This window comes from Astatotilapia calliptera, chromosome 3 (genome assembly GCF_900246225.1).
Source record: "Astatotilapia calliptera chromosome 3, fAstCal1.2, whole genome shotgun sequence".
NCBI lineage: Eukaryota > Metazoa > Chordata > Actinopteri > Cichliformes > Cichlidae > Astatotilapia > Astatotilapia calliptera.
The window spans coordinates 24,167,569-24,190,504 of NC_039304.1; the positions used below are offsets into that span (position 1 = coordinate 24,167,569).

Consider the following 22,936-nt stretch of genomic DNA (forward strand, 5'->3'; position numbering starts at 1 on the left):
CGTGTTTGCAGCTGGTGGGCTGCGTGTCCGTGTTTGCGGCTAGTGAGCTGCTCGTTTGTCTTCGCTGGAGGGTCCGTGGGACCGCTCCAGCCATCATCCGCCTTCGCTGGAGGGTCCGAGGGACCGCTCCAGCCTTCGTCGTCTGCTGGAGGGTCAGTGGGACCGCTCCAGCCTCCATCAGCTTCGTCTGCCTTCGTCTTCAGCCTTCGTTTGTCTGAATCAAACTTTTCACTTGGGGTTACATGTTTGATTTTTGGGTAGGGGGAAATGTTACGTTTCGGTGTGTCAGTGTTTTGTTTTTGCATGACTTATGTATTTCCTGCTTTACTTTGAAAGTCTGTGTTATCTTAGTGTGTTCAGTTTACATTTTCCCTGTCTCGTCAGTTCTAATTTGCCCCAGCTGTGTTTCCCTCCCGTAGTCCATTCCCTAATTGCTCCTTCTATGTATTTAAACCTTGTGTTTCAGTGTGTCATGGTCGCGAGCTCCCCTGTGTTGTAAATAGTCTGTTGTTTTGATGTAAATAAATGTCGTATCTTGCTTTAAATCTCGTTTTGGGATTATTTTTGGTGGAGAGCCTTCGTGGTTTTATTTTCCTTATCTTTGTTTTTCTACGTTGCACCCCGGTTGCCTAGGCCGGGGTGTAACACCAAGGAAGACAGAGGTCATGGCCAGAAAGATGTCTGTTGCTCCTTATGTGTAAATGAACTTTCACAATATCATGGATCCTGCTGTTGTATATTACTGCTAGTAGTTAATAAATATAGGATTGTATGTATCATTTGCTTTATTGTGTGAAATAGCTACAACAGTTTAATGTATGCAGTTCAAAGTATACAAAAAGCATCACAGTAAGACAAGATTTGGATAAGATTTGAGTATTTATAAGTAAATAGTAATCTTATAGATTTCATTTTGCTTTACTAGATCTAGAGAATTAGTCAAAGCAAGGGATGACTGAAATATTAGCAGTAGTGTTGGTAGAAACCTACAAAATAGTAAAACAAGCTGGCCTCACAGGTTCATCCAATATTCAAGCTTCTGGGACAACTACAATACATAAATACAGCAACCACTTATACAACAAACGCCTCTCTCATAGAACTATCACACTCAAGATATAGAAGTCACAAAAACAGATGTATCAAGTATGTTACATTATGAGGGGTTAATATGTCAAATGTTTGAAACGGGGTAATACATTCATTTAAGAGATGCATTAGCACATTTTGAATTTGATTCCAACAACGTGTCTCATAAACGTTTAGACAGTGCCATGTTTACCACTCTAGCCTTCTTTTAACAACAGTCCATAAACCTCTGAAAGTTTGGAGAGTGTGAGAGGGAGAGACAGAAAGAGAATTTCTGATAATGATCAAGCATTTACCAAAGCAGTTGTGGTTAAAAATGCTCAGTCATAGATGAAGCCATAACTCTTGTGAAACTATGTCTGAACTTCAGTTATGAAAGATGTTTTGAAATCGGCTAGTTCTTCAAGTTATAACCAAAACTGTTGGCTAATTGATGATAGCACCATATCTGCCATTATCCACCACTTACATGGCTGACAATGTATCCAACTATACAACAAGTTCATTTTGCAGGGATAAGGAAAACATGAAATCAAGCTTTGTCACAAATCCATCTAACTGGCAGACATGGAGAGTCTGTAAAAATGGGCCAGGAGATTGGGCATGGACAGGAGTACTGGCAGAGGCTAGAGCTGCATATATGGTTGAAAATCCTACTTAAGATCCACGAAGGAATTCACTGGTGAAGGTTTGTCTGGGGGCTGGGTCTAAAGCTGCCAATTCAATTTTTAATTCATTTTATTTATACTGCACCAAATCACAACAACAGTTTCCTCAAGGCAAGTTATCTACACTAATAAAAAGAAAACAGAGAAAACTGCAACAAACATATGACCCTGTATGAGCGAGAAAGGAACAACTTCATTTTAACAGAAAGAAACCTCCAGCAGAACCAGGCTCAGGGAGGGGCCGTCCTACATGACTGGTTGGGCAGGAAGAAGGCGACAGGACACAAACACGCTATGGAAGACAGCCAGAGATTAATAGTAACTAATATATAAATGCAAAAAGAGGTGCAAAAACACATATTAAGTGAAAAAAATGAAGAAGAAACACTGAATCATGGGAACCTCCAGGAGCCTAGACCTATTACAGTGTAACTATTGGGGTATCCAAATTCATAGGCTGCATCCTCCTGAGGCCACATTTGAAGGCCAATTATGTCACAGCGATGCAACGAAGGCTGTCCCAATTTATAGACTCCTCCAAATGCGTTCTCCTTTTTTCCAGATTCTTTTATTAATGGCAGGACTTCTTTGAACAGTTTTGTAGGAATGGGGTCTAAAATACATGTTGATGATTTGGAGGAAGTAATTATTGAAGTTAACTAAGAAAGATCAACTGGAGAAAAATAATCTAAATAAATACCAATGGGTATTGAATGCTACTTGTTTTCTCCACCAATTTATGTTAATATGTCACTAGTAATTTAAAGAAACAAGAACTCAGGTATAATGTCGATTATATTGGAAGACTCATGCATTTGTACTGCTTACAAAAAGTTGTTTTTAAATCCTTGCTGTTCTGTTTTCTTTGCTGATTTCAGACACAAAAGTCACACTGTAAATAGTTTAGATTAGATTAGATTAGATAGAACTTTATTAATCCCTCGGGTGGGTTCCTCTGGGAAATTCGATTTCCAAATATATATATATATATATATATACACACACATATATAAATACAGAGACAATATAAATAAAATATACGAAGGGGATAAATAGAATAAATAGGAATAAAAAATAAAAATACAAGTGAATGAATTGCACATTTCAAGTATTGAGTCTATTGCACTGTTGACTATTTACAAAGGTATTGCACAGTGAGGTGAAGAGGCACTACAGCTTAGTTGTTCCCCCCTCCTTTGTCCTCCTGTTTCCCCTCCCTCTCCCCTCCAGAGAGGAGTTAAACAGTCTGATGGCGTGTGGGACAAAGGAGTTTTTAAGTCTGTTAGTTCTTGTCTTGGGGAGAAGCAACCTGTCACTGAACAGACTCTTCTGGTTGTTAATGGCCGTGTGCAGAAGATGACTGGCATTGTCCATAATGTCCATCAGTTTCTTTAGTGTCCTTTTCTCTGCCACTGTCACCAGAGTGTCCAGCTTCATGCCGACCACAGAGCCAGCCCTCCTGATCAGTTTTTCCAGCCTGGATGAGTCCTTCTTTGCTGTGCTGCTCCCCCAGCACACCACAGCATAGAAAAGTACTCCAGCAACCACCGACTGGTAAAACATCCTCAGGAGCTTCCTGCAGATGTTAAAAGACCTCAGCCTCCTGAGGAAGTACAGTCGGCTTTGGGCTTTTTTATACAGGTGCTCTGTGTTGCATGACCAGTCCAGTTTATTGTCCACCCACAGCCCGAGGTACTTGTACTTGTTGACCACCTCCACCTCCTCCCCCTCTATCTGAACCGGCAGTGGACCTGCTCTAGACCTCCCGAAGTCCACAACCAGTTCCTTAGTCTTTGAGGTGTTGAGTTGCAGGTGGTTTGTGTGACTACATGCGACAAAGTTCCTCACCAGACTTCTGTACTCCTCTTCCTGATCATCCCAGATACACCCCATGATGGCTGTGTCGTCTGCAAACTTCTGAATGTGGCATAATTCAGAGTTGTAGCAGAAGTCAGAGGTGTACAGGGTGAAGAGAAGAGGGGACAGCACAGTTCCCTGTGGTGCTCCTGTGCTGCTGACCACTGTGTCAGACGTGATGTCCTTCAGCCTGACGTACTGTGGTCTGTCGGTGAGGTAGTCGGAGATCCAAGCGACCAGGCAGGGGTCCACCTCCATCCTGTTCAGTTTTTCCTGAAGCATACAGGGCTGGATGGTATTAAAGGCACTGGAAAAGTCAAGAAACAGGATCCTGACCGTGCTTTTTCCCCCATCCAGGTGTGAGTGGGCTCTGTGTAGGAGGTACAGGATGGCATCCTCCACTCCGACACCCGCCTTGTATGCAAACTGTAGTGGGTCCTGGGCATGTTGTACCTGTGGTCGGAGGAGGTTGAGGAAGAGCCGCTCTAGAGTCTTCATAAGATATGACGTCAGTGCCACCGGTCGGAAGTCATTCAGCTCATTGGGCCGGTTCTTTTTGGGGACCGGGACGATGCAGGATGTCTTCCATAGGGCGGGCACTCTCCCCAGTCGCAGACTGAGGTTGAAGACTCGTTGTAGCGGCTCCCCAAGTTCAGCAGCACACGCCTTTAGCATCCTAGGACACACCTTGTCTGGGCCTGCTGCCTTTCTGGGGCGAAGCTTCCTCAGTTGTCTCCTGACCTGATCCACTGTGACACTGGGAGATGTTTGGGGGGACACATAGTTGACACATTGCAAATAAAACCACAGCTGTTAAACTGGCTTTTTTGGATACTGATCAAGTAATGAGGACTGTTGCTCGGTGAGGCTTTGGAACAAGACATCAGTCCATTCACTGTCTGAACAGGGACAAGTCTTAATTTCAACTTATTGTGTAAGAATAATGTTGGGGAGTTGTGGTCTGTAGCTCCACTGAAGAGGAGGGATGGTGAAGTGGGTTCAAGGGACAGTGCCAGGAAGCTGGAAAGGTGGCTAAGCCCTCTGTATATCAGTGAAGCTGGAACCTGGACCTGTGTGTGTCAAGCAGCAATGCAACAACTGTAAAGCTGTCAGGAGTGAAAAAGAACCTTTGCAAATCAATTATTTCTCCTTCCAACACAGTGTGTTCTGGGTCCTTTCTATCACAGTGATACCAAAATACCCGTTGGGCATGTCGGACCTGCAGCCCAAGGAGCAAGCTCAGCTGCTCGGCCAGGTGATGGCGTAACTCGCAGCAATGCATAAGGAGCAGGCAGCAGTGCAGCACGTGCAGCACGTGCAGTTTGAAAAGCCACAGGAAACAAATATCCCATATTGAAGCTACAAAAACGATGTAAGGGCAAAACGAGGCTGTGGTGAGCTCCCACCTGACGCATCCCTTAATTCTGAGCACTCTGCATACAGGGAGTGCAGAATTATTAGGCAAATGAGTATTTTGTCCACATCATCCTCTTCATGCATGTTGTCTTACTCCAAGCTGTATAGGCTCGAAAGCCTACTACCAATTAAGCATATTAGGTGATGTGTATCTCTGTAATGAGAAGGGGTGTGGTCTAATGACATCAACACCCTATATCAGGTGTGCATAATTATTAGGCAACGTCCTTTCCTTTGGCAAAATGGGTCAAAAGAAGGACTGGACAGGCTCAGAAAAGTCAAAAATAGTGAAATATCTTGCAGAGGGATGCAGCAGTCTCAAAATTGCAAAGCTGCTGAAGCGTGATCATCGACCAATCAAGCGTTTCATTCAAAATAGTCAACAGGGTCGCAAGAAGCGTGTGGAAAAACCAAGGTGCAAAATAACTGCCCATGAACTGAGAAAAGTCAAGCGTGCAGCTGCCAAGATGCCACTTGCCACCAGTTTGGCCATATTTCAGAGCTGCAACATCACTGGAGTGCCCAAAAGCACAAGGTGTGCAATACTCAGAGACATGGCCAAGGTAAGAAAGGCTGAAAGACGACCACCACTGAACAAGACAAAATGACCCCAAATAGAAACAATGCATTTTGCTATAAACTCGGTTGTTATTCTTCAAAATCTTTAAAACAAAGAGTTGTTATATTTTCATATTTGAGGTATTCCTCATAAAACATGTTTGTGACATGAGGCACTTTGCATTTTTATTTATTTTTTCATTAATTTTAAGAAATTGCAGTTTTTCTATCGCTTGTATCACTTTTGTATGCTTGCTAGGTATATACTGCAGAAGCTGGGCCTTCCCTCTGAAAGGCACAAGTTGTTCATCCACTGTAACACAATCACTGAGGATGAATTTCTGCCTGCAGTTGACCAGCAACAGGCCCCATATGTAGCTGAAAGCTGCCATGTGGTTTGTTTTCAGTCGGTAAGCTCTGGTCCTCTTGTCATCAAAGTGCAAGAAACTGCGAATATCTTTAAATCTTTGAATTGACATAGTGGCCTTGTACAATGGGTTATGCAGAGGACTCCCAAAAAACACACTGACTGGTACATCCCAGTTCTTCTCACTTCCTGCAAAAATGGTCAATCAAATGAAGGCCAGGAGCTTTTGTTTGATTACATTTTTCCACTCTTTTCCCCTGTCTGTGGCTACTCTTCATGCCTCCATGTTTGTGCATGTCAGCACCTCTTCTATTATATTATCACACATGAACATCTTCCATGCATTTACTGGGGACACAGTACTAAACCCAGGTGCAAGCCCTGGCCGACTAATTCAGAATATTGTGGCCAGAGCAGTAAGAGGGGCTCATTCTGTTAGACTCAATATCCATTTCCTCTTCAGAGGACTCCTCTGTATCTGACTAGTCTTGTTCGGGGGGAGGGGGACGACAATAGTCTGGGTCCTCTATATCTGAGATGTCCGATTCTGAGTCAATGCCTCCGATGGTCTCTTCATCCCATCCGTCCTGGATCATTTGTAGGGCAAGGTCCACAGCTGGCCTCATAGCAGCCATGTTACTTTAGATATTAAAAAAACAAACAAACAAACAAACAAACAAACAAACAAAAAAAACACCAGAAAGGACAATGTTTGAAATGCACAGAAAACTATAAACAGGGCTGCACATACAATTTCTTCGTAAATCAGGGTGGAAAATAAGTATTTGGTCAATAACAAAAATACAACTCAATACTTTGTAACATAACCTTTGTTGGCAATAACAGAGGTCAAATGTTTACTATAGGTCTTTACCAGGTTTGCACACACAGTAGCTGGTATTTTGGCCCATTCCTCCATGCAGATCTTCTCAAGAGCAGTGATGTTTTGGGGCTGTCGCCGAGCAACACGGACTTTCAACTCCCGCCACAGATTTTCTATGGGGTTGAGGTCTGGAGACTGGCTAGGCCACTCCAGGACTTTCAAATGCTTCTTACGGAGCCACTCCTTTGTTGCCCGGGCGGTGTGTTTTGGATCATTGTCATGTTGGAAGACCCAGCCTCGTTTCATCTTCAAAGTTCTCACTGATGGAAGGAGGTTTTGGCTCAAAATCTCACGATACATGGCCCCATTCATTCTGTCCTTAACACGGATCAGTCGTCCTGTCCCCTTGGCAGAAAAACAGCCCCATAGCATGATGTTTCCACCCCCATGCTTCACAGTAGGTATGGTGTTCTTGGGATGCAACTCAGTATTCTTCTTCCTCCAAACACGACGAGTTGAGTTTATACCAAAAAGTTCTTTTTTTTTTTTTTTTTTTTTTTAAATGACATCAGAAACAGCAGTATGCGACATTACGTGATGGCAGAGCTTCAGTTCATCCTTTGTCATTTTTTTTTTTTTTTTTTTTTTAATAAATAGGACAGGGGGAATGAATGAGAGAGAGGGGGAGAGAAAGAAAGAAAACCAAAGGGGAGAAGAGACGGTGAGAAGGGGGGGAAGAGAGACAAAAAAAAAAAAAAACTCCTGGGTCACCTGTATGGAGAAAAAAAAACAAACAAACAAACAAACAAAAACAAACAGAGGAGACAGCAAACAACAAAGAGCAACATAATAATAGAGAAAACAAAGCACCATCACAATAAACTAGCTAGTCATAGATATCAGTATTTACTAAGTAATAAACGATATTGTGCAGCACGCAAGATAGACAGCGCACAGTGTGCTTTGAGGCAGCAGCCAAGAAAGCTTTAGTCCGCGTCTGTGAATACCCATGTGTGCATACCTGTGTGGATCAGCATGCTTGCATTCCAAAGGTTTCTCCATGTAATGATCTGCTAGGGAGTGTGGGGGGGCCACAGCCCCGTCCTCCAGGGTGTGAAGCGGGTATGGAGGAGATCAAAACTCCAGACATCCAGAGGCCCCCAGAACACAAGAGACCATGGAAGACCAACAGAGGGGCAGCCGCGCCACTGTCCCAGTAAGAGCTGAGGAGAGTCCCAGATGAGGGCTCGCCCAGCAGCCGCGGAGCAGAAGTCAGGGGGAGTTGCAGTGACGCGCCCGTGAGCTCCGCCGGCCCCCAGCTGCGCCTGAGTGACCGAGCCCTAGGCCGAGAGGCCGGGGGCACCCCACCTCCAAAGGGGCCCGAGCGAGCCCCAGGCCCCGACAAGCGGCCGCCAAGGAGTGAGCCAGTGTGTACCCGGACGCCCACCCCCAGACACAAAGAACCACCAACACACCGACACCTGAGGGAGTCCGCCACCGGCAGGGGAAGTGGTGGTGGGTGGAGATAGGCCTCCAAACCTTGGAGGGCCTGAGGTGTCCCCAGAGAGGTGGCGTCTGATACCCAACCTGACATATAGACACAGACATACAGGCACACACAGACACAAACATCCATTCCCACCCTCATGCTCTCATATGCACTCACTCCACACTCAACCAACGTGGAGACAGACATAAAGAGACGCTGTGCACACAATCACACTCCCCAAGCGTACTCTACAAACCGGGTCTAGGTACCCTTGCCCCTGGAGGGGGGAATTGCACCCAGACCCAGGTGGTGTTACCCTTTTCCCTGCGGTGGGGAGAGGCAGACCACCCCGACTCCGCAGCAGCAGGGAGGCCCCACACCCCAGACCGCAGTCGGACGGCCAACTCCTCCTACTAGCCCTCCCGCTCCGGCAGGCCGCAGAGAATGGGGGTGGGAGAAGACTCCAAACCTCCCTCCACCCGCTCATTGTAGTGTTGATGCATATGTGTTCTAAGGTGCAATTAAAACCCAGGAGGGCATGGAGCTACCTGCCAAGGAGCAGCAGGTAAGCGCATAGTCCCTCCTGCTAACCCTCAATGACTAAGTGTATTTAAAATTGAGAGGTGGGCAACGACGTCAGGGGTGAGGTATACACCCTGATGGTGATTTGGACTCCGTGATTGTGCCCACCCCCAAGATCCTATATGTATGTGTAATGAGAGTGTGAATAATGTGAATGTCTAAGTTGTGGGATAAAATTGAGGCAGAGGCAGCCAGAAGGGGACGGGGGGGGGGGGGGGGGGGGGTTAGCCTCCTCTGCACCCTGGTGACATACCCCCACATACCCCCACTCCAACCACCCACACACTCCATGTGTGGGTGGTTGTGGAGGAGCGGGAAGAGGGAGGCAGCTGGAGATGGGGAGGGAAGGAAGGGAGGGGCAGGTAACCCCTCCCTGGGGCCAGCTCCCCCGCTGACCCCAGTAGGCACTCCCACCCTCCGCGACCCGCCAGGGAAGGGGGGCCCAGGCCCATCAGACCGGGGCCCAGTGCAGTAGCGCCCCCCGGCTCCACAGAGCCCTGGACAGTCCACCCAACCCCACCACAGAGAAAACTGCACCCACCCCACCAACCACACATCTTCCAGACTACATAAGACGGTAAACGCCCAGGCTGAGATCTTCCTCCACCTCTCCTGTATCTCCCCCTCCTGCAGAGAGTTCCTGAGAGAAGAAAGCTCCTGCAAGATGTGACCATCCCCCCCACCAGTTGAAGAGCCCCCCAGGCGGCTCGATGCATCGGCGGCACCCTGCTCCAGGGGCGGGCCCCCATGCACCCACCCGCCCACAACCCCGGCAACACACCAACCAGGACCCGAGCCCCCGAGGCCCGGCCCGGGCCCCAGCCCAGAGACGGAGCGCCCCCAGAACCTCACGCCCATCCCGGACCCACCCAGGGGCAGCCAGGTTGCCAGGTCAGTAACCCGCGTCCGTCAGCACAGACCCTCCCCTAGCCCCGCTGCACGCAGCCGCGAGGAAACAGTCACCTGAGAGCCAACAGAGCCCTCAACCGGACGTGACCGCTACCCCGGGTTGAGCCCCCCAAGGAAGATGCCTCCGGGGAACCCCCCGACGCCCTAAGCCTGTCCCTACCCCCTCACCAATCACAACAGTGAAGGCGGGACCAAACTATGACCCCCCACCCCCACTAGGTGATGGAGCTGATAAAAGGGGCCCAGAGCAATTGATCTAATGTGGTGGCAGAGGCTGTGTCAAGACTAATGTAATCTAATAGATAATTTCTATATTGGTTAGAATTAAGATTATTTTTATTTTTCCAGTTCATGAGGACTGTTTTCTTGGCTATGCATAGGGCAGTGAAGATCATATGGGCTATATTCTTTTCTGAAGTGACATTATCTAAGCTGCCCAACAAACACACTAAGGGGGAGGTTGGAATGTTACATTTCAGACATTTTGATAAGTCTTCACATATCTCGCGCCAAAACTTTTGCACTGGTGGACAGAACCAAAGAGCGTGGATGTAATTGTCTGGTGTATTGCCTTGACAGTGTGAGCAGTTGTTGGAAGATGTAAAGCCCATCTTGAACATCCGATGACCTGTATAGTGCACTCTATGAAGTATTTTGTATTGTATTAATTGCAGACTGGGATTTTTAATTAATTTAAAAGTTTTTAAGCAAATCTGAGACCAGAAGTTTTGGTTTAGGTTGACTGATAAATCTGCTTCCCACTTTGCAGTAGGAAGGGATATTGATTCATCTAATTTAGAAAGTGTTCTGTATATTTTAGATAATAATTTGGGGGATTTAAGAGTAAGAAAATGTGCCGCACTTAGTGGTGTTTGTAATTCAACTTGACTGAGGTTAAATTTCTTTTTTACTATGGATTTAATTTGTTGATATTCTAAAAACCTTGTCTTGTTGATCCCATATTGTTTAACTAGTCTGTCAAATGGAATAAATTCTGTTCCCTCTAATATATGTTCTAAGTATTTAATTCCTTTACAACTCCATTCTGTGAAATTAATCATATTATTGTTTTGTAATATGTCAGGGTTATTCCAGATAGGTGTACGTTTGCATGGGATTAATGAAGACTCCGTTATTTTTAGAAACTCCCACCATGCTGTTAGAGAAAAGCTGATGTTGATACTTTTAAAGCATTCATGTCTTTTGATGTTTGAGCTAATAAATGGTAGGTCTGAAATCTCTAGATCCTTGCATAGTGCCTGTTCAACATCTAGCCAGGGCTCAACTAAGAAGGTATGTTTTAACCATTCTGAGATGAACTGAAGCCTGTTGGCTAAGAAGTATTGGTAAAAATTAGGCAGATCTAATCCTCCTCTATCCTTGGTTCTTTGTAGCGTTTTTAAGCTAATACGCGGGGGTTTATCTTTCCAAAGGAATTTGGAAATATATGAATCCAGAGATCTGAACCAATCTTGTGATGGTTTGTTAGGGATCATCAAAAATAAGTAATTTATTTTTGGCAAGATCATCATTTTTATAGTGGCGACCCTTCCCATGAGTGATATGGGTAAAGATTTCCATCTAGTCAGATCGCCTTCTACTTTCTTTAGAAGTGGGATGTGGTTTAGTTTAGTTAAGTCTGTAAGCTTAGGAGAGATATTAATACCTAAATATTTAATATTTCCGGATTGCAGTGGGGCAGAGGAAGAATTATGGAAGGAGCAGTTAATAGGGAGAACTGTAGATTTTGGCCAGTTAATTGAATAATCTGAAACTCTTGAAAACCAGTTTATTAAAGTAATTACCTCAGAGAGGTTGGTTTGTGTGTTTTGCAGAAAAAGCAACACATCATCCGCATAGAGACTGATTTTATGTTCTATGTTCTTACATTTTATGCCCTTAATTGTTGTAGCCTGTCTAAATGCTGCTGCTAGAGGTTCGATAAAAATTGCAAAAAGTGAGGGGGAGAGTGGGCATCCCTGTCTGGTGCCCCTCAGGAGACAGAAGCTGGAGGATGTCTGGTCATTTGTTCTGATACGAGCCGTTGGGGAATTGTATAATATTCTTATCCAGTTTATGAAAGAGTTTCCAAAACCAAATTTGTGTAAAGTTGCGAATAAAAATTTCCAATTAACTCTGTCAAATGCTTTTTCTGCATCTAGAGATAATATTATGGCTTCGATGTTTTTATCGTATGAGTAGTCTATTAAATTAAGTAATCTACGAGTGTTTGTTGAGGAGTGCCGACCTTTTATGAAACCAGTTTGGTCAGGATGAATTAAGAGGGGGGTCATTTTCTCTAATCTCTTTGAGAGAGCTTTGCAGATTATTTTAAGGTCTACATTTAAAAGAGAAATTGGACGATAGCTTGAGGGAAATAAAGGGTCTTTGCCTGGTTTTAGCAGGAGACTAATGTTGGCAGAATTCATATTTGGTGGTAGTCTGCCCTTTTCCTCGATTTCCTGCAACATGCTGTGGAATACTGGTGCCAAAATTGTCCAGAATTCTTTGTAGAATTCTGCAGGGAAGCCGTCTGGACCTGGAGCCTTATTATTGGGCATACTTATCAGGGCTTCCTGGAGTTCACTTGGCGTCAGTGGCGAATCCAATTCCATTGCTTGACTGTCTAGTAATTTTGGAAGAGTTACGTTGTCAAGAAACAGATCAATTTCATTTTTAGATGGGTTTATTTGTGGTGAGTATAAAGTTTCATAGAAATCCCTAAAAATGTTGTTTATTCTTCCAGGATCATATATTGTGTTCCCCGATAAATCTTTAGCAGCACATATAGTTGTTTTTTCTTTATTTATTTTTAGCTGGTTAGCTAGAAATCGACCTGATTTGTTACTGTGTTCAAAATTCTGCAAGCGAAGTCTTTGTATAAGGAATTGTGTTTTTTTATTAATAGTTTCATTTAATTCTAGTTTTGTTTTGCATATTTTGTTCAATGTTTCCTGATCTTGGTGGGACGCGTAGGCTTCTTCTAGTGATTTGATGTTTTTTTCTAATTCCTGAATATTTTTGTTTTCTTCTTTCTTTTTGTGTGATGAGAAAGAAATTATTTTACCTCTCATCACAGCTTTCCCTGCTTCCCATAGAACAGAAGCAGATATTCCGGGAGTGTCATTAAAGTCTAAATATGTATTTAATAAAGTCTTCATCTTTAAGTAGTGATATATTAAATCTCCAGTTTTTACTTGGCGTAGTATTATTCTTGTGCATTAGTGTTAAAGATACAGGAGCATGATCCCTGACAGCTATAGGATGAATCTCAGTGTCTGAAATGTCACACAGCAGTGAGCTGCTGACCAAAAAATAATCCAGACGAGAGTAAGAGTGATGAACATGCGAGAAAAAAAGTATATTCCTTACTGGTGGGGTGAAGAGAGCGCCATGCATCGCAAAGACCAAAGTCGTTCATATACTGTTTGATTATATTTGTGGACTGCCAATTACGCTGAGTTCCTGTTGTGTTGAGCCTATCCATTTCTTCATTTAGTCCAAGGTTGAGGTCACCGCCAAGAATGATTGTGCAATCAAGGTGTTCAGAGAGTGCACTAAAAAAACCGTGGAAGAATGAGGGTTCATCAACATTTGGACCATATATACTAACAATACATAGTTTTTTGTTCAATATTGATAGTTTAATAATTAGAAATCTACCCTCTGGATCTATAACTGTATCGAGTACTGTAAAATTAACATTTTTATGTATTGAAATTGCTACTCCCCGTTGTCTAGAATTATAACCGGCTGCAAACACGTTAGGAAACTCAGGTGTTTTAAGTTCATTTAAACCTGTGACAGGTCTGTGAGTTTCTTGTAATAAAACAACATCTGCCTGTAGTTTTTTAAGCTGGTTAAATATTTTTAACCTCTTTCCTCTGGTGCCAGCTCCATTTACATTCCATGTGACAAACCTCAGCATTCCCTTAATTGTGCGTGTATGTTTAATGATGTATGCTGGGTGTTTCGTTTAGACAGGTGGAGAGAATATGGAAACATCCCTTGTTTATAAATAGAAAGAGAAAAAGAAGTGTGGTGAGAGACTCCATAAGTCTGACTATGTGTGTGAATATTCACTAATATGAACAAGCGTGGCTTGCTTATGTGTCCTGCAAGTCTGTGCGTGCTGTGAGGCTGTTGTGAATGTGCTGCCGTTGAGCTGATGTGTTTGCGTGATCGTGTTGTGAAAATATGGAGAAATAGAGAGTGTTGTTTGTAGGTGAGTGGGGAAGTAGGTGACCACAGCAGTGAAAGACAAGAGAAAGAAAGAAACCACATGAACTGTGAGCGACAACAAAAAAAAAAAGAGACGAAACGGAAACATTCCAATTAAAGCAATGACGGAGGGTGACGGTGTTATATCTGCTATGACATCCTACTGATATTACTAGGTTAAACACATTTTAAAGGAGAAAGTGTGAATGAATAAGAAAAGAGTGTAGCGGGTTCTTATCTGGAGTGCAGTCAGTATAACCACGGTGTGGTGCCGGGGTCGCGGTACAGCTGTCCGTCCACGTAGAGCCGGTCCACAGCGATGACAGCACGGGAGCCTTTCTGGATAAAGCTACGTCGAACTGGGAACAGGACCTTGCGTCGTTCCAGGATCTCTTTGGGGAACTGGTCGTTCACGCTGAAGTCCGTTCCTTTCAGCTCTCTGCCGCGACTCTTCACCTGTTCCTTCTGTTTGAATTGACTGAATTTGGCCACAATAGGCCGTGGTCTCCCGGTCCGCGACCGCGCGCCCCCCAAGCGATGTACTCTATCGAAGTCGATGTTCTTTACGGTGTCCTCCGGCAGCTTCAGGTGGATTTTAATGAAGCTTTTCACCGTTGCCTCTGCGTCCTCTCCGGCAGTTTCTGGAATACCAGAAAACACAAGATTATCTCTCATGCTACGGGCTTGTAGATCGATAACGGACTCTTTTATTTTTTTATTTTCAATGTTTAGCTGGGTCACGTTATCGGTGAGAGATTTAACCGACTCCCGTAGCGTGGCATTTTCAGCGGCAAGCGTTTCCACCTGCCGCTGGCTGAATTCCAGGGATTCTCTCAGAGATTTAAATTCCCGGTGTAAGATCTCCACCAGGGACAGCCTCGCATCGAAACTGGACAATCGCTTGTCGATTGACTCCAGGATTTCTGCGATGTCTTTGCCGGCAGGCGATGTTGTACCGGGGGAGTCTGCCTGGCGACTTCTCTTCGATGACGGCGTCTCGATTTTGGCCGGGGAAGATGCACTCTGGGCCTTATGCATTACTAAATCTTGAAAACAGCGGTCGATGTAATCTTGGAGAGCGTCTAAACTCTCCCCGTTGTCCTCCAGGGTGTTAGAGATGATAAAACAGATGTTGTTAGTTATATGACAATTGATTAGTATATTTGGTAATACTGAAGCTTGGAAAAACCTTTGTTAAACTCTATGCTACCATTTGCTTTTTCTCCGCCAAAATCTCCGGCGTCTGACGTCACCTACAACATCACTTCCGTCACTTACCTCACTTCCGTCCGTCTGTTTAAACAATTTCAGGGAGATTATCCATGTTCTTACCTGTAAAACTGAGGTTTCACTTCCCGTGTGACGTATCTGTAAAACAGAACATTTCATCTGTTACACAACTGTGTAAATCCAGAAACGCGGGTCAGAATTAAGCCAAAGAGACAATCAAACTGCTGACAAACACTGACAAAACAAGAAGGGATGACCTCTCACCTTTATCATTATCACACTGAGACTATATCAGTTCCACTCCCAGTGACACATCCACACAGTCATCACCTGACCTAAATAACTTTATGATTGGTTTCTTTATTCTAACATGATTTAAGAGCCATTTATTATTAAAATATGTAACATGTTACACTAGAACTGTTTTTGCTGTGTTTAGTTTATCTGCAAAAGTTTCAACAGCTGATGAAAAATGTAAATCATGTAAATCCAGAAAACTGGGAGGGTAAAAAGTGAAAACAGCTGCTGAAAATAAAGTAAAAGAAATCTTTTGCGACACTTGTGATGAAATGTTAAAGAATAACAATCTGTTCTTATTTAGCTTGTTTGGTTAGTATGAGGCGATAAAATGTTAGCAGTTCGAGTTAAACAACTCTTAAATGTTGACTGTAGTGAGATCAATGTGCCAACTGATAACTAGCTTCAGGAAGGAACCGGGTGTGTTGCATTTCTGCTCATAAAGCCGTTAAAAACACTGTGTGCAATGCCACAATGTGTCAGAGCATGTGCTTCCTCATTTTGTTTGCATGTTTGTTGTGTTTACAAGGTTCTATAATACAGGCAAATTATTACATGCTGTTACCCTGTCAGACCAGGGGTGCCGCTAATCAGGCTGGATAAGAGAGAGGGGAGAAGAAGAAAGTAAAGGTAACAAGATGGAGTGCCACTGTAAAGCCTGAAATTAAGTGTTGAATCCAGACGTCGCCTCCGCTACCCGATTACAAACTCAACAATGTTGTGCTATGAACAAGCAGCAGCATTAGCATTTAAGCAGCTAAATGATTTAGAAACGGTCAAATGCAGTGAAAATTAAACATGTATTCGCCTTTAGAGAAATTCAAGCAGATGATCACATCCCACAGAGAGAAAAGACTCCATGAAATCCTCATTATGTATATATAACAGCAGGTCCACAGTCTCAAAGAGAAAGATTCAGAGACTCCAGTCTTCTTCGTGTGCTTCTTTCTGCACTCAAACTTCCCGGTTATTCAGTTCAGATATCAGTCACACATCAAAGCAGAACCGCCGACTGTGTGAACAGCTGAGTGAAGCGTGTCCTCTTCTTCTATGAAGCCACTTTCAGGTGTGTTTGTGCCTCTTACTCCATGAGTGAATGCAGTCTGTCCAGTCTGCTTTCAGAAATGATCAGCAATGACATCAGTTTCGCTTCCTCGATCTGTGATCTGATTGGTTAAAACGTCAGATATGCACGGGATTATGATTTTATGAAAGTTAAGGAGTGCCTTTTGTTGTGATATTTTGATACCATGGTAGCATTTACAGGATATTGTTTTATTGTGATATTATACAGGAAAACTGTTACTCAATAAGGCCCATTTACTAGTTATTTTTCTCTTTCTCTCTGACCCAAGAATTGATGTGTAAGAATCACAGGCTGGTACCCCAAGGTCGAAAATACCACAGAGACGAGACCACTTCCTTACTCCCATCCTCCCTTCCTTATCTTTTAGAAAAGAGCTTGTTAAAGGCCAGGTGGTTTGTTTCAGAATTCACTAATGAAAGAACTCTGTATTCTATGTCTAGGAGTGTATTTTGCTGGGATGATCATAAATTGTAACTGAAGAGCTGAACTATACAAAGGATACTTCTCTGCTCACAAGGCAGGAAGACGTTTCCTTATTTGGTCTGTACCGGTTTGAACTGAGAACCTGCTGACACACGAACCTTTTTTTCCTCTATATAAGCTGTTTTGTACTGAATAAACCTTTGAGTTGGTTTGGGAAGGCAACCTGAAGCAGTCTGTGTTTCCTTGTTCTCCCAAGCTACTCCCGGCACTGTAACTAACCCAGCTGAACGGCATACTTGAGTGTTACTTTGAATAATTAGGAGTCTTATAAGGAAAGGACAAAACTCTGCTTATCGGTGCTCACGCCTTGGAGGGAAACCGGGACGGAGATTTTCTCTTCAATTTGGTGTCAAGAAGTGGGATTGCTGACGAAGGTAAATATGCGTCTTTCATATTTATATAAAGACCGTATTATACCTCTCTCAGTGATCACCCATAAAAACGGGATATGCTGATGCAAGTTTCACTTAGTGATCCAGAGAGATACACTGACGACTTCTTTAGTCCCCGAATAAGGTAAATTAAAAGCTGAAAGACACAGGAAGTTGCCTGTTGTATTGCGAGAAGTTGCTCGTTAAGTGAGAAGTTGCTCACCCAAACAAAAATTGCTAGCAAAATAAATTCAAAGTAACCTCAGCTGTGCCACAGCAAAATACTAACATAAATCCTTCAAAGCGTGTAAACCCCTCTGGAAATCACTGAACATGGGTCAGAATAATTCAAAGACCACAGACAGGTCCGATAAAAAATCGAAATTAACTGTAAAACCAAAAAAAAAAAAGTTTCAAATAACGGCTCAGGACGCCTCCCACTTCCGGTGACGTGTCCGCGAATCGGTGAAGACTTCCATGATTACGTATCCAGAACATGCGGAAGTACTTACGTGACTGACTTTGTTTACAACTTAAGAACTGTAAGTTCAATGCATTCTAATTTATTTCCGGAGCCCTATCCCGAACGATTATCGCCAGAAAACAGGTCAGTAAAACTGAAGGCCAGTGCAGATACTACCACGAAAGCTAAAAGTGTTAAGATGATGTTGAATTTTGATGTTGAAGGCTCAGAGGAAAGTGAGAAACTAATGTATGCAGGATCTGCTCCAGCACAGCAAGGAAGTTTCAGAGGACGGAAAGATAAGAGTAGAGATGTGTGTTTTTGCTGTGGAAAGATAAGAGTAAGTGTCGATTTGCAGTCTCCAATAAAGCACACGCGCCTCGACCACAGAACGCAGTACAAGTTCCTGCCACTAGGCGTCAGCGGAGCTCTTCCAGTCAAGGTAACTGGCAACAACGGGAAGCACGCAATACTGGCTCCACATCTAAGCAGCCTTACAATCCACAAGGTAGACAAGCTAGAGGTGCAAATTTAGCTCAGTTTTCCAGCAGCCGCAGACACCCAGAGCAAAAATGAATTTGTGTATTTAATTTAACACAAAGGGTGAAATGTTTGCTGACACTGATAACAGCTTATGTTTTCTCTGCCCTATGTACCGACCTGATGGAGAAGGAACAGCCTCTGTGTCAGCTGGACGCCTCAGCAGAGAATGAACTCAACATCGTTTTTTCTGGTATTCCACGTCACACACTGTGCCAAAAAAAAAAAAAAAAAAAAACGTGTACAAATACAACAAGCCACACTTTTGTTTCTCTCACACTGTTCAACAACATGATAACTGCTCACACAAGTGAAGGTCAAACAGTGATTTTGTCACATAACTCAGACATAGGTTACGATAACTAAACCATGTCGACACATAGATCTACCTTATACCTTATATTGGCTTTATACCTAATCATGCACAGCTCATGAAAAACAACAAGCCAGTATATGTCAAGCAATGTCCCATTTCCACCGAAAAAGCCGCAGCTCTAGATGTCATCATAGGAGATTTATTGACTACAGGAGTAGTGCCTGTGCATGAAGACACACAGCCGTTATTTGCATTTACACATAGAAATAAGCAGTACACTTGGACCCGTCTGCCCCAAGGCATGATAGACAGCTCTGCTGCTTTCTCAATGGTGGTCCGTGCTACCCTGGACAGCTTCACTCCTCCAGGGCTGCACCCTGATCCACATGTGGATGACCTCCTCCTCTGTGCTCCGAGTGAGGAACTATGTCAAACTGCTACACACATGCTTCTCCAGCACCTCCAACAGACTGGCCACAAAGCATCGGCAAAGAAAATGCAGTACTGTCAGACTTCTGTTCAATATTTGGGATTTACACTGTCCCACGGAAAACGTTCCATGACTGCAGACAGGGTCAAAGTTGTGACCTCCGTCCCTCGGCCCACTACACAGAAGGAAATGCTGTCCTTCTTAGGCATGGTGAACTATTGCAGACAGTGGATACCAGACTGTTCTTTTCATGACCACATTCTGCGTGACTGTTGTGAACCTGCACAGGTGTACTGGCCCAAGAGCATGGCAGTGGCTACCGTCCAGTAGCCTTCTATTCAAGGTGCTGTCCGTGGTTGTTCAGGAATGCCGGCCTGCCTGAGGGCAGTAGCAGCTTGCTCTATCATGATAAGGGACTGCGAGAAGCTCACACTCTCACATGACACTATTCTACACACCAATCACCAGGTCACGACCATTCTAGCAAACATAACTACACAACATATGCAAATCTCACTATAAAAGTGAGCAGCACACCCAATTCGCCAGCACACTTACTTATTCGTATGCTGTGTTCTTCTGACCGACAGGATGGCTCAGACAGGCTTGACGTTCATGACTGCATGACACGTATACAGGAATCCACAGCACCACGTCCAGATTTAGAGCAAACACCTATTCCAGACTCAGCCACGGTTTATGTGGACGGGTCCTGTTCAAGGCCGAATGACAACTCATTTTTTTGTGGCTATTCAGTGGTGACATTGCCTGACATAATACTAGAGGCTCACTCATTACCATTTCACTCAGCACAAAAAGCAGAGCTCATGGCTTTAATACGTGCCTGTGAGTTACATGTGGATAGGCGTGTGACGATTTACACAGACAGCCGCTATGCGTTTGGCGTTGTACATGACTTTGGCACATTGTGGAGACAAAGAGGATTTAGATCTGCTGATGGAAAACCGATTGCTAATTCTGATCTTGTGCAAAGACTTTTGCAGGCTATACAGCTACCATCGGCCATTGCAGTTGTAAAAACGAAAGGACACAGTACAGCTGACACAGACGAAGCAACAGGTAATGCCCTAGCAGACGTGACAGCCAAGGCTGCAGCTGCGTCACAGCTGCAGCACCTCGACAGGAAGTATTATCTGTGCCCCTACAGCTGCCACTTGTTACACTCCCAGACTATTTAGACACAAATGTTGATTTAAAATTCATACAAGAGCAAGCCTCTGCATAGAATAATGACTGTACCTTAGATGACAGAGATGGCCTATACAAAATCTTAAGGGTTTGATTGCCCTCCCATCTTCCCTACTGCCAGTCCTTGTCCGACATGAAATGTCGGACAAAGAGGGGTAATAGGGGCAATAAAATCAAGATTTGTAAAATCAAGATTTATTTGTAAAATCAAGATTTGTAATTGAGAAAACATTGCATGCAGTAAAAAGCATATTAGCAACTTGTTTAACATGTGTACGAACTAATGTAGGAAAACCAAAAGCAGAACATCAGCATTTACCACAACCAGATTTTCCATTTCATACATTACAAATTGATTTTACACATATGCCAGCACAAGGAAGCATCAAGTACTTACTGGTAATAGTGGATCAATTTAGTAAATGAGTAGAAGCTTATCCAACCTCAAAAGAAACTGCAGAAGTAGTCTATCAAAAGTTGAGCAATGAAATAATACCCAGATTCGGAATACCTCACCAAATTAACAGTGATAGAGGACCTTCATTCACATCAGAAGTAATTCAAAAGTGTGCTAAAACTTTAATGACCTGGATCAAATTACTTCCTCAAGTCCTCTGTCAGATTAGAATGACTCCATCTGCAGTAACCAAATTATCTCCATTTGAAATAAGACTATTTCCAACACCATGGTCAGCTTCCAGAGGGGCACTGCTATTAGAAGGTGATGTAGATATTGCATTGTCCGACTATGTCTACAATTTGGTAGAAACACTGAATAATAACTATCAGAAAGTTTGTCTCTCTCAGCCTTTCCCCTCCACAGTTCCAACCCACAAGTGGAGACAAGGAGATGCGGTGTTAGTGAAGCCGCTAAAACCAAGGACACTCTGGGAGGCCGCGCGTTTTCCAGCCCCCAGGCTGTACTGGCAGTGACGAGAACCAGCATCCTTACGGACGGACAACCTCAGTGGATTCATGCCAGCAGGGTTAAGACCAGCCCAATCGGACCATCTCAGGCGTCGGATCAAGCAGACGACATCTCCGGCGGGCATACACACCAATGTACATACACACACGCAATTACTGATTAACACACAACACCTGAAAGAGCCACGGCTCAGAGCTCTTTGATCCTTCACGTGAACAAGAACAAGGTACTCAACATTCAGCAGGAACAGAAAGCCGAGAGTACCACATGATGTCTAATCTGGTAAAGCTAGACTCATTCCATCCTGATCATGGAGGAAATGAAATGCCCATTGTCATCACACGACGCTTATTCAATGTCTCTCGAACCTGGGACCAGGCCAGGAGACGACTGAAGAACTGTTTTTCTTATATATTTTCTTATATATTTAGGTTATTTATTATATCTATCGCATTAACTTTAGGATTTTTCTTTGCTATTTTGTATTGTAAACTGCAACCATGTTCACATTTCTGCAGGTCGTATTTTGCTGACGATACCTCATGCTCTATTTTGCAAGACACCTACTTAATGCACTCCTCACGCTCCCTAAAATCAGTAAATGACAACATAGACGCCACTAATAAACCATTTTATGCGCCCTCTAGAGCAGGAGCTAACGCCTGGTATGAAAATGCCACAATAGCCGCTCGTGATTTAGGAAACAGTAACTGTTATGTCTGTTCAAAGGGTAATCCAGAACAGGTTATAGTAGGATACCCCATATCCGGTTTCCCCCTCACTGAGGGACTAGAGAAAATCGGCGGAGATAATGCTCTCCTTAAAGACACTTTACAGTTGACTCTGAGCCCTCTCGACTGCCTACTTAGACACACACACACACCAACTAACCCTGAGACTCCATTAGGCGAATTATTGAAGTTATCTAATGACACCGCAGGGACCTGCGCCCCAATGAAACACCCTAAGAATAGGTTAAAACCCTCACTGCCCTTAGGACAGATCCTAGTATGATATGTCTGCGCAGACTAAAGTTAACTGGCCCAGACACCCATATAGATTATACAAAGGATAACTATACATTTTTCTCTGACTCCCCAGGTGCACGCTGTAATGAGACATGGCTAGCTGTCTCTGTGGCTGAAGTTTTATCATATCTGGAGGAACACACACACAGTTCAAGTTCGAGCGGAGAATCGATCATTGTTCCCCCAGAGGGTGTATTAAATGACACTGACTGGGGGGAGTTAGTTAAATCACACATGGTCACGCGCCTAACTAGACCAATCCCACATGCTTATTGGATGTGCAATAATACCCTTAGATTAGCTTTACCTGTTAATTGGACCAGTACCTGTGGTCTAGTAACCGTTGATGTATGCTGTACTTTCATTCCCAATAACACCGCCCCTAACGGTTCATTCACACAAGCTATGAATAAACTTGAAGCATTGCAGATAGAACTAATTGCCGATACAGGCCACGGTCAGTGGCTACATAAGTGGCTACAGGACACGTTTGGAAAATGGAAGGAACTAATTGTAGCCTTTGTAACCATTGCAGTATGTTTTCAATGATTATTGTCTGTTGTGTGATACCATGT

The 22,936-nt window shown here is 43.8% G+C and overlaps 1 protein-coding gene across 1 annotated transcript in view; it reads left to right on the plus strand.

The window, feature by feature from the left end:
* The first annotated feature begins 4,824 nt into the window (after positions 1–4,824).
* The window catches only part of LOC113013804 (GTPase IMAP family member 5-like), a 21,564-nt gene continuing 3,452 nt past the window's right edge, over positions 4,825–22,936 (plus strand). Inside the window, exons 1-2 of the mRNA XM_026154977.1 lie at positions 4,825–4,877; positions 21,229–21,467. Coding sequence (XP_026010762.1) covers positions 4,825–4,877; positions 21,229–21,467 — 292 coding nt within the window. The remainder of the gene's footprint in view (positions 4,878–21,228; positions 21,468–22,936) is intronic.